Raw genomic sequence first — 18,539 nt, 5'->3', positions numbered from 1 at the left:
GTAGTTTTTAAAATAATATCTTTGCTTTGATATTATGGTAATGGTGGCCTCATAAAATGAGTTAGGATATATTACCTCTGTTTCTTTCTTCTAGAAGAGATCATAGAGAATTGATATAATTTCTTCCTTAAGTGTTTGGTAGAATTCACCATTTGGGCCTAGTACTTTCTGTTTTGAAAGGTTATTAATGATTGATTCTATTGCTTTACAAGATAAGCCTATTTATTGTGTATGTCTTCGTGTGTACATTTTGGCAGATTGTGTATTTCAAGGAATTAGTCTCATTTTGTGTAGATTATCAAATGTGTAGGCATAATATTCTTTATAATACGCCTTTCTTTTTTTTATTATTATACTTTAAGTTCTAGGGTACATGTGCATAACGTGCAGGTTTGTTACATATGTATACTTGTGCCATGTTGGTGTGCTGCACCCATCAACTCGTCAGCACCCATCAATTCGTTATTTATATCAGGTATAACTCCCAATGCCATCCCTCCCCCCTCCCCCCTCCCCATGATAGGCCCCGGTGTGTGATGTTCCCCTTCCCGAGTCCAAGTGATGTCATTGTTCGGTTCCCACCTATGAGTGAGAACATGCGGTGTTTGGTTTTCTCTTCTTGTGATAATTTGCTAAGAATGATGGTTTCCAGCTGCATCCATGTCCCTACAAAGGACGCAAACTCATCCTTTTTTATGGCTGCATAATATTCCATGGTGTATATGTGCCACATTTTCTTAATCCAGTCTGTCACAGATGGACATTTGGGTTGATTCCAAGTCTTTGCTATTGTGAATAGTGCCACAATAAACATGCGTGTGCATGTGTCTTTATAGCAGCATGATTTATAATCCTTTGGGTATATACCCAGTAGTGGGATGGCTGGGTCATATGGTACATCTAGTTCTAGATCCTTGAGGAATCGCCATACTGTTTTCCATAATGGTTGAACTAGTTTACAATCCCACCAACAGTGTAAAAGTGTTCCTATTTCTCCACATCCTCTCCAGCACCTGTTGTTTCCTGACTTTTTAATGATTGCCATTCTAACTGGTGTGAGATGGTATCTCATTGTGGTTTTGATTTGCATCTCTCTGATGGCCAGTGATGATGAGCATTTTTTCATGTGTCTGTTGGCTGTATGAATGTCTTCTTTTGAGAAATGTCTGTTCATATCCTTTGCCCACTTTTTGATGGGGTTGTTTGTTTTTTTCTTGTAAATTTGTTTGAGTTCTTTGTAGATTCTGGATATTAGCCCTTTGTCAGATGAGTAGATTGCAAACATTTTCTCCCATTCTGTAGGTGGCCTGTTCACTCTGATGGTAGTTTCTTTTGCTGTGCAGAAGCTCTTTAGTTTAATTAGATCCCATTTGTCAATTTTGGCTTTTGCTGCCGTTGCTTTTGGTGTTTTAGACATGAAGTCCTTGCCCATGCCTATGTCTTGAATGGTACTACCTAGGTTTTCTTCTAGGGTTTTTATGGTATTAGGTCTAACATTTAAGTCTCTAATCCATCTTGAATTAATTTTCGTATAAGGAGTAAGGAAAGGATCCAGTTTCAGCTTTCTACTTATGGCTAGCCAATTTTCCCAGCACCATTTGTTAAATAGGAAATCCTTTCCCCATTTCTTGTTTCTCGCAGGTTTGTCAAAGATCAGATGGCTGTAGATGTGTGGTATTATTTCTGAGGACCCTGTTCTGTTCCATTGGTCTATATCTCTGTTTTGGTACCAGTACCATGCTGTTTTGGTTACTGTAGCCTTGTAGTATAGTTTGAAGTCAGGTAGCGTGATGCCTGCAGCTTTGTTCTTATGACTTAGGATTGTCTTGGCAATGCGGGCTCTTTTTTGGTTCCATATGAACTTTAAAGCAGTTTTTTCCAATTCTGTGAAGAAACTCATTGGTAGCTTGATGGGGATGGCATTGAATCTATAAATTACCTTGGGCAGTATGGCCATTTTCATGATATTGATTCTTCCTATCCATGAGCATGGTATGTTCTTCCATTTGTTAGTGTCCTCTTTAATTTCACTGAGCAGTGGTTTGTAGTTCTCCTTGAAGAGGTCCTTTACATCCCTTGTAAGTTGGATTCCTATGTATTTTATTCTCTTTGAAGCAATTGTGAATGGAAGTTCATTCATGATTTGGCTTTCTGTTTGTCTGTTACTGGTGTATAAGAATGCTTGTGCTTTTTGCACATTAATTTTGTATCCTGAGAGTTTGCTGAAGTTGCTTATCAGCTTAAGGAGATTTTGGGCTGAGACAATGGGGTTTTCTAAATATACAATCATGTCATCTGCAAACAGGGACAATTTGACTTCTTCTTTTCCTAACTGGACACCCTTTATTTCTTTCTCTTGCCTGATTGCCCTAGCCAGAACTTCCAACACTATGTTGAATAGGAATACTCCTTTATTCTTTTAATGCCCTTGGGATCCATAATGATGTCCTCTCTTTCATTTCTGATATTAATACTTTGTGTCGTCTCTCTCTCTTTCTCTCTCTCTTTCTCACTAGCATTACTAGAGGCTTATTGAGTCTATTGTTCTTTTCAAAGAACCAGCTTTTTGTTGTTGATTTTTCTCTATTGATTTTATGTTTTTAATTCAATTGATTTTTGCTCTAATTCTTATTATTTCTTTTCTCCTGCTTACTTTAGATTTAAGTAAGCTACTTTGGTCTCCTTTTTCTAGTTTGCTAAGAGAGAGGCTTAGATTATTGATTTTTAGAATATTTTTCCTAATGTATGCATTCAAACTTCCTTTGAAGTGCTTCCCTCGAAGCACTGCTTTTGCTGTATCCCACTAATTTTGATAAGTTGTATTTTATTTTATTTCCTTTTTTATTTTTATTTTATTTATTTATTTTTTTGAGACAGAGTCTCACTCTGTCACCCGGACTGGAGTGCAGTGGTATGATCTTGGCTCACTATAACCTCTACCTCCCGAGTTCAAGCGATTCTCCTGCCTCAGCCTCCCAAATAGCTGGGATTGCAGGCATGCACACCACACCTGGCTCATTTTTGTATTTTTAGTAGAGATGGGGTTTTGCCATGTTGGCCAGGCTGGTCTCAAACTCCTGACCTAAATAAAGTGATCTGACTGCCTCGGCCTCCCAAAGTGCTGGGATTACAGGCATGAGCCTCCATGCCGCCTGATAAGTTGTATTTTAATTAATTCAAAATATTTTAAAATTTATCTTGAGACTTCTTTTCTCAGTCATATGCTATTTAGCAATGTGTTTAATCTTCAAGTATTTTGGAATTTTTGAACTATCTTTCTGTTATTGATTTCCAGGTTAATTCCACTGTGGTCTGAAAGCCGACATTGTATGATTTCCATTCTTTTAAATTTGTTAAGGTGTGTCTTATGGCCCAAAATGTGGTCTTTCTTGATGATTGCTTCATGTCTTGAGAAGAATGTGTATTTTGTCACTGAATGAAGTTGTTGATAGATGTCAGTTGTATTCAGTTGATTAATGTTGCTGTTGATTCAACTATGTTCTGATTTTCTGCCTGCTAGATCTGTTTATTTTTGAATAAAGGAGTGTTGCAGTCTCCAACTATAATAGCACCAGCATCTGTTTCTCCTTGTAGTTCCATCAGTTATTGCCTCATTTATTTTGATGCTCTGTTTTTAGGTACATACATGTTAAAAATTACATCTTTTTTGAGAATTGACCTTTTTATCCCTAATAACTTTCCTTCCTCTGAAGTCTGCTGGGTCTCAAATTAATTTTGCTATTTCTGCTTTTTTGGGATTAGTGTTAGCATGGTATATCTTACTCTATGTCTTTACTTTTAGTCTGTATGTGTCTTTAAGGTGGGTTTCTTGTGAACAACATACAGTTAGTTGCGTCTTGGTTTTTTTTTGATCCACTCTAACAATCTGTCTTTTAATTGGTATATTTAAACCATTGACATTTGAAGTCAATGATTATTGATTATTGATATAGTTGTGTTAATATCTACTATACTTGGTACTGTTTTCTATTTGTTGCCCTTATTCTTTGTTTCTATGTTTGTCTTCCACTCATTTGCTGCCTTCTGTGGTTTTAATTGAGCATTTAATATGATCCTATTCTATTTCTCTCCTTAGCATATCAATTATGCTTTTTTTTTTTTACTTTTTTTAGTGCTTGCTGTAGAGTTTGCAGTATGCATTTACGACTAATCCAAATCTACTTTCAAATAATATTGTGCTGCTTCATGACAGTACAAGTACCTTATAATAACAAAATTATCCTAATTCCTCCCTGCCATCCTTGTCTCATTACTATAATTTATTTCACTTACACATAAGCATACCTAGCATATATGTAAACACTATAATTACACATAATCAGCACATTGTTAATATTATGATTTTGGGCAAACTGTTAAATTGGGCGAGCTGTTAAATTAATTAAGAATAAAAATAAAAGTTTTTATTTTACCTCCACTTATTTCTTCACCTTTCTTTACCTGCTCTTTCTCTTGTAGATCCAAGTTTCTGAGCTGTATCATTTGTCTTCTCTCTGAAGAACTACTTTGAACATTTACAAGGCAGATCACTGCCCATAAATTCCTTCAATTTTTGTTTGTCTGAGGAAGTTTTAAGTTCCCCTTCACTTTTGAAGGATAATATTGCAGGGTAGAGGATTCTAGATCGGTGGGGTTTTTATCTCAACATTTTGAATGTTTAACTTCATTCTCTTCCTGCTAGCATGGTTTCTGAGGAGAGGTTGGAAGTAATTCTTATTTTTTCTCCTTTATAGGTAAGACTTTTTTTTTTCCTTTGATGTCTTTCAGCGTTTTTTAAATCACTGATTTTCTGTAGTTTAGAAATTATATGCCTAGGTATAGTTTTTTTTGTTTTGTTTTTTGTTTGTTTGTTTGTTTGTTTGTGGCATTTATCCTGTGTGATGTTCTTCAAGCTTCCTGGAGCTGTGGTTTGGTTTGGTGTCTGACGTTAATTCTGGGAAATTCTGTCCTCATTGTATCAAATATTAATATTTTGTTCTGTTCCTTTCTCTTTCTTCTTATAGTGGTAGTCTCTTCATGCATATGTTACACTTTTTGTAGTTTCACCCAATCCTTGGATATTTTTTCCAGTCTTTGTTCTCTTTATTTTTTCATTTTTGAAGCTGCTATGGGTATATCCTGAAGCTCGGATATTGTTTCTTCAGCCATGTCTAGACTACTAATAAGCCCGTCAGAAACTTTCTTCATTCTGTTAGTGTTTTTGATCTCTAGCAGTTCTTCTGATTCTTTCTTGGCATTTCCGTCTCTCTGCTTATGTTACCCATTTGTTCTCACATGCTGTGGACATTATCCATTAGAACCCTTAGCATCTTAATCACAGTTGTTTTAAATTCCCAGTCTGATAATTCCTGCATCCCTGCCATATCTGAGTCTAGTTCTGATGTTTGCCTTGTCACTGCAAACTGGGCTTTTTTGTTGTTGTCGTTTTTGTTTGTTTGTTTTGCCTTTTAGGATGCCTTACAATTTTGCTTGCCAGACATTGTGTACTGGGTAAAAGGAACTGCCAGTAAATAGGCTGTGAGTTATGTGAGTGAGGTGTGGAGGGAGGGAAAGTATTATATGGACCTGTGATTAGGTCTTTTCATGAATTTGTGCCTTTGAACTGTGAACCTCACAAGTACTGTTCAGTCCTCCCCTGGCCTTAGACAGGACAGGATGGCTAGAGTGGGCTGGAGTTGGGGATTTCCTTGCCCCCAGATCAGTCAGGGTCTGATAAAACCTCAGTCGTTTAAGCTCTGATAAAATAGTTTCTCCTAAGAGAAACCCTCGTTAAGAAGAGCAGCGTGCTCTGGCCTATTTAAAAAAATAGTTCTCTCCCCATGTTCCCCACCCCCAACCCCCACACTGAAATCATGAGATTTTCAACATGTTTACTATGAGAATCTAGTTGAGCTTCTAAAGAGCACAACTCTCAACTGAACATACGAAAGTCTATCAACTCAGTGACTGGGTCCCCCTTAGAGTTTTTGACTCTCAGGTTTGTCTGCTCTGAGCCCCCCATTTGTCAGTTACAGTTACAGTTTTTCTACCCCAGCATTGTTCTTATAGAGATTTCTGCTTCAGTAAGTTGTGATTCTCTGTATTCGCCTGGCTAGCTGTCTCATTTTGGGAGCAGCAGTTTCAGTTTGCTCTAGGACTTCACTTCACTTGGTGGATCTCGGAAGAGCTGTTGATTTTGTAGTTCGTTCAGCGTTTTGCTTGTTAGAATGGAGTGCTGCTGACTTCTAAGCTCCTTAAGTGCCAGACTGAAAATGAGCAGGTTATTTTCACCTTTGATGTCCTACACCAAGGACTACTAAGTTAAGAGGGAAACACAAAGGAATTCATTGAATTCAGACTGTAGATTTGAAAGGGGCCTTAGAAGTCCAACCACTGGTTATTCTTCTCTCAGTAATGTTCCAACATTTTAATCAACTCATGGAGTAGACTGTAAACACATGACTATTTGGGTCCGGAATTCAAGTTAGCTTTTTTCAGAGAAAGGAATTAAGTTCTTCTAGAGTCAGTGTCCACTCCCTGGAAAGAAATATAAATGTGATATTTACTTACTTATCCATATTTAATCTACGTAGAAAGGATGGCTGGAAGGAAGTACTAGAAACAGTGGCTATCTCTGCAAGGTAGTTTAATGAATGATTTTGGTTCTGTATGATGTAAGACTTATATATATATATATTTTTTCTATATTTTCCAAATTATACCTTAAATGAACATGTAATACTTCATGAACATATAATACAATCTCGAAGAAAAGAAGTAACATCTTAGGCCATGAATACTTACTTATCTGTCTTTTCTCCATGTCTCCTTACAGTCTGCAAAATGAATGTTCACCGTCGATGTGAGACCAACGTGGCTCCCAACTGTGGAGTGGATGCCAGAGGAATCGCCAAAGTGCTGGCTGACCTGGGCGTTACCCCAGACAAAATCACCAACAGCGGCCAGAGGAGGAAAAAGGTAACTGGCTGTTTGGCGGTGTTTCTGGAGCCCTTTTCAGACTGGCATTTCTGTGCTGGCTTCCAGAGGGTGCTCTGGAGTTGAGGTAATAAGATTCCTGGGTTTGAGGTATTTTACTCAAAACTGCAAGTGTTTAAAGCAAAAAACAAAGATAGAAGCCAGGCAGGTAACGTTAATGTCTTCAGCTCCAAAAGTGAAGTGAAAACAAAGCAAGCCTCAAGGGTTAGTTTGCCAGAGAAACATAAACTTTGAGATGAGGAATTTGAAATTCCTTCTAGAAAAAGCTTAACAACCCTATACAAGGAAATGGACTTATCTGCTTCCAGAGCTGGCATGAAAGCAATGTTAGTGTCTGAACTTCACCCTTGGTATCATTATAATGAAGATAAATGGATGAAGAACTGGAACCACATTCTTTTCTAGGGAGGAAGCCAAGATGATTTGTGATCATACCAGCACTGAGCTGCCCAGGGAATATTGTTAATGTCTCGCGACACGAAACATCTGGGCCTTTCTTTGGAGACCAAAACTGTCTCTATCTCTGTGACATTCTAAATATCAGTAAGAAGAGATCCATTTGCCAAAATGTTATTTTGGTAAGTCAGGGCCCACAAATGTAAACAGAGGGAAAGGCATCCATAGCATTTCGTTTGTAGGCTCTTCTTTAGCCCTGGCTCCTAGCCTAGAAAATTTAAGATGTCTTTGAAAAGTAAGTTATGAGATAATTAGAACCATGTTAACGGGGCAGAAAATCTGAGCGAAGGGTGCAGTGGGGAGTGGCCTTCATTGCCCAGTGGCAAACATCCTCAAGCCCCCTACTAGAAAAGCAAGTCTGACTCTAGGTACCTCTGCAATCTTGACACCTAAATAGTCTCCCTGATTTTTGCCCTGAAATGTCTTCTAAAGGCATTTCCTGCATTTCCTGGTCATCTTGTCTTGTTAGAAGCTACCCATGGCTCTTCCATGTTGCTTCTCTTGTATAGGAAAGGTTGAAGTGTTCTTATTTTCTCAAACTTCTCCTTCTACTCTGTTTTCTCAGTAAGCAGAGCTGTTTTGCAAGGGTTGCAGAAGAAATTCTCTTCTCCCTGGTTGAGATAACTGAGACTTTGTGCTTTGGTGGCTCTTCTCGGCTTTGTAAATCCCATTGGTGGAAACAGGACTTCAGTTGTTGACCCAAGGTGCTGGAATGGCAAGCAGAATATCAGTACCCAAGAATGCTAGGGCCCTGCTGAAGAGGCGAGCTGAGCGAACACTCTGTGATGACAGTGTTACGCAGACACATTTAAAAGCTCTAAAGAGAGCCCTTCTCAGGAGACGTGGTTTTTATTCTTGTCTAGAAGTAAATTAAGACAGCATCTTTGTCATGAAACATTTAAAAGAAAGCTCAGTACCAGCTCCCTTTGTCCTATATTTACGTAAGCTATCATGCCAGCTGTGAGGCATTGTCTGCCTTGTCTTGGATTTGGAAGAACAGGTAAGAAGCCAACATGGAGAAATTCAAGGAGGGGCAGGGTAGAAGGCTGATGGACTGTAGTCCTGATATTTTTATTGCTGGGATGCTTCTGATGCAAAAATTGGAAAAACTAAGTTGTAACTGAAGTCACTATGAGAGGATGGGAGAGAAGCGCCCTTGGTCTGAAGCTTCAAGGCCTCTTTGCAGGAATGTCAGACTTTCTGGTGCTTTGGTAGCCCTCGTGTTGCCCCTTGCAACTAGTCCATCATCCAGAAAGGATGTGTGTGCACAGCAGGTAGACCAAGAGTAAGTACTAAAAGAGAGCAGAAGTGTTTGTGATCTTTGAGTCTAAGCTACTGATGTTAATGGAGACTCAAAGTGGGATATGCCAGCATCTATGCCAAGGAACAAACCTCACTAGAGGTGTTCTATTAAAATTTGCCAACAAATATCAATATATCTGAAAATATTTATTGAGCATCTATTATGTTTCTTACTTTGTGTAAGTCACTAGGGACATTAAAAGTGCCGGACAGAGTCTTACCTTCAAATATCCTATAGTCTACTTAAGTAGAGAACCCCTCACAGTATACATACAAAGGTACTAACTATAGAAAGCTGAATAAGATAACTAATAAGTGCCAAACAGATGTTAGAGACAAGTATCACATTGCTTTGTGTGAAATAACTTGTATTGCTTGGATAGGTGGAGGGGGGCTTTATGGAAGACATGGGGTTGAGCTTTGCTTAGAAAGGTCAATTGTATTTGGGTAGAATAAAAAGTGAACAAACTGAAGTCTCTTGTTTTCTTCCCTTTAATTGGCAAATGAAACCTTGAGTCTGTGCTTTCAGAATATCAATTCAGCAGGTGCCACTGGGTACTAGGAACTCTCTCTCTCTCTCTTTTTTATTTTAGCGGTTTTTAATGAAAGTTGTATAAAAGATTTATTCCTGAATCCTCTCAATTGTTTTTTCGTTATATTTGCCCTTCTCCTTTCCTACTTGGTGAGATGTGGCTTTCCATTCAAGGATCTCTTTGCAGTCTTTGTCCAGCTTTAGCTTGCTGGGGTAGATGCCTACATGGATAGTTGTACATTAGCCTTTTCCTGCTGTACCCATTCAATGTAGATGATGTATTTCTTCCTGTAAACCTGGATTACTTTTCCAATTTGCTGACCTTTATAGTGTCCTCGCACAACCCGAAGTACTTCATCCTTTTGGATGGGGTTGGATCAAACATTGTACCTCTGTCTCAACTCTTTGGAACGAGGGGAAGACATCATCCTTCTGTGAATGTGGGAAGGTGCATTGAAATTCCTTTTGTGGTTCTTCCTCTGGTCAGAAGTCACAGAGAGATCGAACTTCATTTTGTCTACTTCAGTGATGGCTGCAAGAGGACAGAGATCTACTGAGTTCCCGCTACTCTGGGAACTCTCATGGCCCTTGTATGGCATCTTGATGCTTTTGACATCAGAAAACTCTCAACCCTCCCTTCTGATGCCTCTGTCCCTGCTTTCTCTCCTCTCTAGCTCATTGCTGGTGCCGAGTCCCCGCAACCTGCTTCTGGAAGCTCACCATCTGAGGAAGATCGATCCAAGTCAGCACCCACCTCCCCTTGTGACCAGGGTGAGACCCTCAGATTTGCTTCCTGACCTCTGAGTTCTGCCATTGGATGGACCAAGGAGCTCTGAGGCCTCTTTAACCAAGAGTGAGCTTGTTAGCTGAAATAGCTAGCAGCCTTGGCGGGTTTTCACACACCCTTTGCCTGTTGATTTAATAGTTCTTTCATTCTATAAGACCTTCTTGAGGGCTGGGCATTCTATGGCCATATCGGCTTTAAATTCCTTCCAGGCCAGGGTGAGAGGAGAGCAAGTGTATGATGTTATGGTTCTCTGTTTTCCCTTGCCTCTGTCCCTGGTTCCAAGGGTACTGGAGAGAGAAGGGTACAGCTCCCTCTCTTAAAGCTCTTGCCTGGCCCTAGACCTGTCAGCGCCACTCCCTTGAGTTGAGTTTGACACTCCTTTCCCCATCATCATACCCAAAACCTGAGATCAGCTTGAGTTTGGGGCTGGGTGAGGGAAGATGTCTTCCATCGTGGCCTTTGAGTGGGTGGGGACAGAAAGATGAAGCTAGAAGAGAGACTGAGAAAAGAAGTGGGAAGGAGGCCAGTCCCAGGCCTGATTCCCCTCTACAGCTCCAGATAGCTCCTTCTGTCTGAATATGCTTCAGACAATAAGTTCTGTGGACATAATTTGCACAATAATAATTCTGCAGCCATCTGAGAATGCTGAGGCTGAAGAGGGACTTACACTTGCAAAACCTCCTACTCTGGTGACCATTACCAGATATGACTGGTAAGGGACATATGCATCTGCAGAACAGGAATACCCAACCCAGCCTGACAATGGTGCCTTGGTTTTCTATATCCCCTTTTGTATTCATTATCCTAATTTTATGCCCACACCCACTCTAGGGTGGTGCTTCATTACTGTCCCCCAGGTTAGCGCGTGGGAAGTGGAAGGTCAGAGTGTTGAAAAGGTCTGTCCCAAGGTTTGGAGATAAGTCAGTGGTAAGGGCAAGACTGTACCCATGCTGGCTGAGGGACCCACTCTCAGAAACCCTGCCATCAAACCTTCCTTGGAGGTCACCACCATGACCCAGACCTTCTTACCCAGGAGTAAATAAAAAGAGCTTTGGGGGTCATGCGCCAGCCATGAGACCACAAAATAATTGGTCTCAGTCCCTCTTCGTGCTACTCCAATTAACTTTCTGTGTCTTTACACTCTACCTCATTCCAAATGAGATTTGAAGCATTCATAAGCAGCCTGAAAGTACTCTGGGGCTGCAGAACTTGTAGCTATTTTCCCAGACCAGTTTGGGGGTTTTCACGTGTTCCTTTCTGAGACTGAGATCCCCTTTGGGAGCTTCAGGGAGACAGGGTCATATGGGAAAGAGAGCCCAAGTAAGAGTTCAGAGACCAGGGCTTCTAGGCCTGGCTCCTGCCCCGCATGCTGTCTGGCTCTGAGCTCTGCCATCAGATGGGTACAGTGGCAGGTTGCAGTGCTCCCCAGGGCCTCTGCTCATCCCACTTGACACACGGTCCAGGATTTCCCAGTAGTGATGTGAGCACAGATGTCCCTCTGAGTGACATTATTACACAACAGAAATCAGACATAGTTTATTTTTCTTCCCCTATAAGAATAAATAGAAAAACCTTTTCTTCAAGCTTTGGTGTCCCCAAACAACTATTTCTGCCTTCCAAAATTCATTTAATAACTGAGGCTTTTAGCTCTATGGTGAGATTAAAAGTTACTTAGTCAAGCTAAGTGATAGATAGATAACTGCTGAATTGGCAAGGGGAGGGTCTGCAGACTCAGCAGCTTTCCCCCACTTCACCCTCCCCAACACATCTCAGAGGAGCCAAACTCCAGATCTAGGAAAGATCTCCGGATTCCTTGAGTGAGCCCTTATGGGACTCTGTCCTCCTGAAAAGAAGCTGAAGATCTCTTTCTGTCACTCATGCCTAATTCTGATTCCCAAGGGCTAATAGGCTATGTTCGCCTTCTGTAATCCGTTATTCACAAGCATCATTTAAAATCAGATTATGCTCAAGATGCCCATTTCCACACAAAAGAGTGCGTGTCTTGATGAATGAGTTGCTAACAGTAAAGCTTCTTCAAATAGAAAAGGTCAGAGGATCATCCAGCATTATCTCCCCCAGGTAATTCAAGTCACAAGCTCTAGAGTGGGGCACAAGACTGTCTCATAGTTGAGAAGTTTTACTGAGAAATTCCCGCCCCATTGGAGATAAGTTTGCAACATGTCACTTGGGAAAGCAATTCTGTTGTTAATAATAAGCCCATTGCTCGTGTTGTTAGATAACCTTGTGTGAGATGGGTATTGAGAAGAAACCCGGCAACAAGGCTGAGTAAAGGCTTTTAGAAGGTGTGAAGGTTTCCACCTTCAATGATCAGCCACCATTCTGATGGCTCGGTTATTGAAATAATTATATCACCAATGATTACTGTGATGACAGTTCCTGATTCATTGTTCTCATCTTCAAAGGAAACTTGAAGGATACGTGTGACTCTGCAGAATTCCAGAGAGGGCCCAGATTTGTGTGCTGCACCTAGAACAATAGAATAGGCTACTAGCCAAAGGGGGCTTTCAGAGAGACGGCCAGGTCCAGTATAATCTGGAGTTTACAAGGGCAGGGAAGGGACTGTGTCCTCCTCCTCTTTGCATACTTAGGCTCTGCTGCGCATTGGGTGCCAACGAGAATATGGTGAACAGATGAAGGAACATACAAAGGGATGCCACACTGGATCTGTTGTTATGAAGAACCAGAAAAAGGACTGAGAGCTTACAGGGGAAAGTCTGAGTGTTGAGTCCTAATGGAACAGCTTATGAGGTATGCACTAATGCAATTTCTTGTTCCCCTTGGCCCTAGAAATAAAAGAACTTGAGAACAACATTCGAAAAGCCTTGTCATTTGACAACCGAGGGGAGGAGCACCGGGCAGCATCATCTCCTGATGGCCAGCTGATGAGCCCTGGTGAGAACGGCGAAGTCCGGCAAGGCCAGGCCAAGCGCCTGGGCCTGGATGAGTTCAACTTCATCAAGGTGTTGGGCAAAGGCAGCTTTGGCAAGGTCTGTGGCACACATGGGTGAAACTGCTGGTTTTGTTCTACTCCTTAGTGTTGTTTCATCTGTTTGATCTAAGATTGAGAGAGGAACTTTTTAGACTGATCTCGTTAGGTTTTCTTTCGTTCCTTGTAAGTGCAAATGACCTGAGGCCAAGCAGATGGGAGCCCTGGTTCTACTATTAATTGGCTATATGAGACTTTCACGTAGTGATTTAATCTCTTTGGAATTCAGTTTTTCTCATTTGTTGAATGGGGACAGGAATCAAGGTAGATGAGAAAGCACTTTGGAAAGTTTTAAATGCTCAGTGTTCCAAGTTAATAATAGTATCAATATATGTCTTCCCTGCTTCAGAGATCCAGCTGAAATTCTGTTTTTAATTCATATGAAGACTTTGAGAATGAATTCCTGCCCTCAGTAAACCTAGGGTTCAAAGCAAATTTAGCATGCATTATTTTGGAAGGTAAATTTTATTTAACTGATCTTTCTGGCATGTAGTAAATGTTTTGTTTATCCTCTACATGTGGCAAGAGAATGGGAATAATCATCTCATGCCTTGGATCAGGGTCCTCTGTGCTTGGTGCCATTCTCCATATCCTGTTCCCCACTGAGATGAACGCAGTGGTGTGGGGTGTGGCCTTTAGTATGCTCAGTAAAGCATGAAGGTGGTCAGCCACTATTCTGATGGCTAGGTGAAATGGAAAAATTAACCCCTGTTCATTTTAGAAAGAAGATGAAGGGGCAGGAAGCAGAGGAAGCTGTTTGCATTTCACCTGAGATCTCTGATTGTTCCCTGGCTCTTTTCAGAGCTGAGCCTGGGAGTCACCTTTCTGGGACCTCCTGAGAGGTTCTGGGAGGTCCTGCTCTGGGGACCAGGAAGCTCCTGGGATCACATGCCCTGGCATGTCCTGGACTCTTGAAAGCAGCAGCCTGTCAATCAGCTGGCCCATCCCACCTGGTTCCCAGCTGTCTCACCTGCCCCTATCTCACCCTGATATCACTCTGGTGGGAAGGTAACTGGGGTTTACTTAAATGGCAAAAGCTGAAGCAATTACATTCTTTAGAGACTGGCTAAATAAGAAGAGGTCCTCTGGTTAGACATAATTCTGGGATGTGAGCAGGATGCAGTCTAATTTTGAGCAAGACTCCAAGATTCTAGGTTTTCGTATAGTGTAGGCAGGATGGGAACTTAGATGACTTTGGAGCATTTAGGTTATCTCTTAGGAAAAATCACAGCCAAAGTTTGAGCCAGTTTTAAAGAGTCTGTAAAATATGTGGGCGACAAAAAGTCTTCAGGTTAACATCATGAATTCCCTCATTAAGTTTCTGATGGCTGCTTTTTAGCTTTGATGACTTACATTGGAATACTGTACTTAGGAGTTACTTATTTAAGAAGAGAAAGGCTTGTGACGTTTGTAGGTAAATGAGTGCAAAAATATCCAATGATAGGAACACTTTAAGAAAATAGAACTGTTAATTAGCTCTCTTGAATAGGAATCACGTTTCCAGCTTCAAAGTTATAAAAGAAACTATAAAGGCAAACAAGGACAGATTCAACTACATAAAGATACACGATTCTTTTCAATAGAGTAAAATAACAGAAAATCATAAAACAGGCTTCGAAAAACTTTTACAGAAAGTAAAGGGTTCGTATCTTTATATATCATATGTGTATAAATTTTTAAGAAATTAATGTGATAGCAGCGTAATAAGACAAAACAGACGGGAGTAATTTACACAAAAAGAAATACAGTCAGAAAACAGATATTTTTAAGGTTTCATTTTAAGTTAAAATAGCATCACGGTAACATTTCACACCTATTAAGTGAGCAAAAAGACTTTTTAAGTGAAACTACTCAATATTGTTAAGTCACCATGAAACTTCAACACTCCTACATTGCTAGTGGCACATTGTATCACACATCCTTTCTGAAAATAAGAAATGTGCAAAATGCTTAACCCTTTAATCTACTTATGAGAGTTTCCATCTTACAAATGTAATCCAAGAGGAATTGTTGTAATTGTGTACAAAAATAGTCAATGCAATTTACATAATACTTAATGATTAGATATAACTTAAGTGTCTAATTTGAGGGAAATGGTTAAATAAATTATGTTTACTTGAATTGAATGTAAGCAGCCATGATAATGATGGAGACCATGTGGAGAATGTCTTTAAGATAACGTTCAGTTAAAAATAGTTACAATATTTTACTGTACTGTAACTGTAAAAATATTTGGTGTATTGTAATTGTAAGTATGACAAACACATATAAACATATGAATAACCATTCAACAGATGTGCATTGAACTTCTCTTTTCTATGCCTGGGCACTGTGCCAGAGATTAAAAATAAATAAATTGTAGTAACTATTAGAATGTAGTAACTGTAGAATTGTAGTAACTGTAGAATAGGAAGTTTTCTTAAACATTATATATACATCTTGAGAGGGGGTCTTGCTGTGTTGCCCATGCTGATCTGTAACTCCTGGGCTCAAATTATCCTCCTACCTCAGCCTCCCAAGTATCTTGGGTGCATGCCACCACACCTGGGTTGTTATAATATTTAAAATTACACACGCCTGTAATCCTGACACTTTGGGAGGCCGAGGTGGGTGGATCACGAGGTCAGGAGATCGAGACCATCCTGGCTAACACGCTGAAACCCCGTCTCTACTAAAAATACAAAAAAATTAGCCGGGCGTGGTGGCAGGCACCTGTAGTCCCAGCTACTTGGGAGGCTGAGGCAGGAGAATGTTGTGAACCCGGGAGGCAGAGCTTGCAGCGAGCCAAGATTGTGCCACTGCACCCAGCCCGGGCGACAGAGCAAGACTCCGTCTCAAAATAAATAAATAAATAAGTAAATAAATAAATAAATAAATAAAAATAATATTTAAAATCAAAGAAAAAACATAATTAGTTTTTAAAGTATTTGGTATTAGCTTGTGTTTCTTCTTTTTATTCCATACATGCATAGATTGATGGAGGCAATTGATTGATTGCAGGTCATGCTGGCAGAACTCAAGGGCAAAGATGAAGTATATGCTGTGAAGGTCTTAAAGAAGGATGTCATCCTTCAGGATGATGACGTGGACTGCACAATGACAGAGAAGAGGATTTTGGCTCTGGCACGGAAACACCCTTACCTTACCCAACTCTACTGCTGCTTCCAGACCAAGGTATGTTAGGAAGAAGCTGGCTGGCCGCCATGTTGGGGCATCTTGACTATCAGATAAAATACCGATTTTAGACCCTCTACATTGTTCTCTCAAAGACTTTGTAAAGTGGGATGGGTTTTACCCTTGAAAAGATCAGGATATATTTGAACAGCATCTTCTTTTTTAGGGCACTGGATTTTCCATTCAAGGTTGTGCTTGTGAAGGGATGAGAAAGCTGTAGAATTCTTTGCAGCTAGAGCTGGACAAAGCCAAATGGCTAAACTCACTGTTTGCTCATTGGAAAAACCAAGTGTGGTTAGTCCTTGCTCTGCTCCTAACTTTCTATCACTGATCAACTCACTTAACTTCTAAGTTATTTTCATGTCATATGAAAAAGAGTAAAGGCCACCTTAATCTCTTCTAATCTATGTAATGTCATCTGAAGTAAAGGATGTGAACAAATGCTTAAAATTTCATAGTGAAACACAAATATAAGGCAGCATTTTTAATTTACCACATAGGTGTCTGGGAACCAGAAGGTGGCAGTAAAGAAACAAAGATCATCCATAACTCCATGGTAGAGTCTGACTTGAGTATCATTAACTGATTTGTTACCTGTTTTTAGTAAAGAAACGACAATGTTCTTCATGAAGCTCTAATTTTGTTATCCTTTTTGAGAGGTTGGGAGGAGTTAAAGTCTTTTAGGATCATTATGGATGTTTGTAGTAGTTTGCTTTTTGAGAAGGCAAAGACAGGCATCACCTGAAACTCCTAGCCATGGCTTATGTGGAGCCCAGACCCTGAGGGTGACATCATGAGGAGGTGATGCCCTGCTTCTGGGTGCATTCTCATCTCCATGTCATTGTGAATGCCAGTTTTTCCACTTAAAATTCAACAGTTATTCATTGAGTCATTTGGCAAACTTTTTAAAAATTATATTTCATTAAATCCTTCCCGTGTATCTGATGCCATGCCAGGTGCTGGAGGTACAGTGGTGAACTACACTAGTCTCTGACCTCATGGAGTTTACATTATCTTTGGTACACTGTTTCCCAAAGAGGATTTCTCAGAACCCCAATCACTTGAGCAGCTGTGAGAACAAAGGACTCTGTGACCCATAGTGGGGGTCACTGCAGACATAACTTCTCTTAGTCTCAACACAGGTTTGTTTATTAGCATCCTTGAGGAGACCTGCAATGAAAACAAAATTACCTTTGTTTAATCTACTTTTCCCAACTTATTTGATTCCAGGGTCCCCATCGCTGTCTTACACACACATACACATGCACACACACACACACACACAATGCCCATTCCATACTGAGGAACCCTGATCCAGTGGAATTTTTCCTATCCTTCTGATCTCTCAGGAGAGTAAGAAATATCATCTGAAAATCTGGAAATCATTCTGCTTATCTTAAGAAGGACACATATTTCTTTGTCTACGAAACTTTCACCTGAGATCCCTGTTTAATAAGAATCTATCCCTTTTTCTGAACAAGTATAAGAATGACTAGCTATTCTCATTTTTGATGTGTGTTGTGTAATGCCTAATATTTATGGGTTTGTGTGTGTACAGAATCCTATATAATAGAGACTCAGTGATAGAGTTAACTTTTCTTCTTTTTTCCACTAGAGCATAATTTTAGATTCATGAGAAATGTGTCATATTTTGTATTTTCCATGGTGCCTATCACAGGGCCTCACACTTGACAGGTACCCACTGACAGAATTAAAGACTTGGAAGATTTTTTCAAAGTCACCTTATCTTTCTTTATCTCTCTCTCTTTTCCTTTCCTTTTTTTTTTTTTTTTTTTTTTTTTTTTTTTTTTTTTTTCTTTTCTTTCCTTTTGGTACCAGTGAGAAAATTGGGTTTCAGAGAAGTAAAACTATTTTCCTCATAGGCATTCCATCTTGGCAGAGTCAGACCTGGCATCTCACCTAGTCTCTGGGACTCCCAAGGTAGTGGGGCCTTGCTCTGATTCACATTGCTGCTTTCTTGTGCCGGACCCAGCACAGGGTCCCTTCTGTCAGAGGAACCCTCCCACTTCCCCTGTCCCCAGCAGGTAGCCCTTTCTCTCACTGTCTGAAGTGGCTTTCTAGGCAGGGAGCCACTCTGGCACATTTTCTTTACACACATTGTCAAGAGGCCCGACATTCTAGGAGGGGTCCAGTTTAGTTGTGAGGGCTCTATGGAGCCCCTCTACCTGGTGTATCATGGGAAGCCACAGTTGAAGGTCAGCTTGGTGAATGAGTGAGGGAGTGGGAATGGATGTCTTCAGTGTCAGCAGTGTTCTCCTTTGTGC

The 18,539-nt window shown here is 40.3% G+C and overlaps 1 protein-coding gene across 1 annotated transcript in view; it reads left to right on the top strand.

Annotated features, from left to right (window-relative positions):
• Nucleotides 1-18,539, top strand: part of PRKCE (protein kinase C epsilon) — a 542,724-nt gene that overhangs the window by 348,226 nt on the left and 175,959 nt on the right. The window contains exons 7-10 of the mRNA XM_010364308.2: nt 6,836-6,978; nt 9,961-10,057; nt 12,882-13,081; nt 16,081-16,254. Of these exons, the coding sequence (XP_010362610.1) occupies nt 6,836-6,978; nt 9,961-10,057; nt 12,882-13,081; nt 16,081-16,254 (614 nt within the window). The remainder of the gene's footprint in view (nt 1-6,835; nt 6,979-9,960; nt 10,058-12,881; nt 13,082-16,080; nt 16,255-18,539) is intronic.

This window comes from Rhinopithecus roxellana, chromosome 17, assembly GCF_007565055.1.
Source record: "Rhinopithecus roxellana isolate Shanxi Qingling chromosome 17, ASM756505v1, whole genome shotgun sequence".
NCBI lineage: Eukaryota > Metazoa > Chordata > Mammalia > Primates > Cercopithecidae > Rhinopithecus > Rhinopithecus roxellana.
Note: the sequence above shows the minus strand (reverse complement) of the source record. Positions and strands in the feature narration are given on the sequence as shown.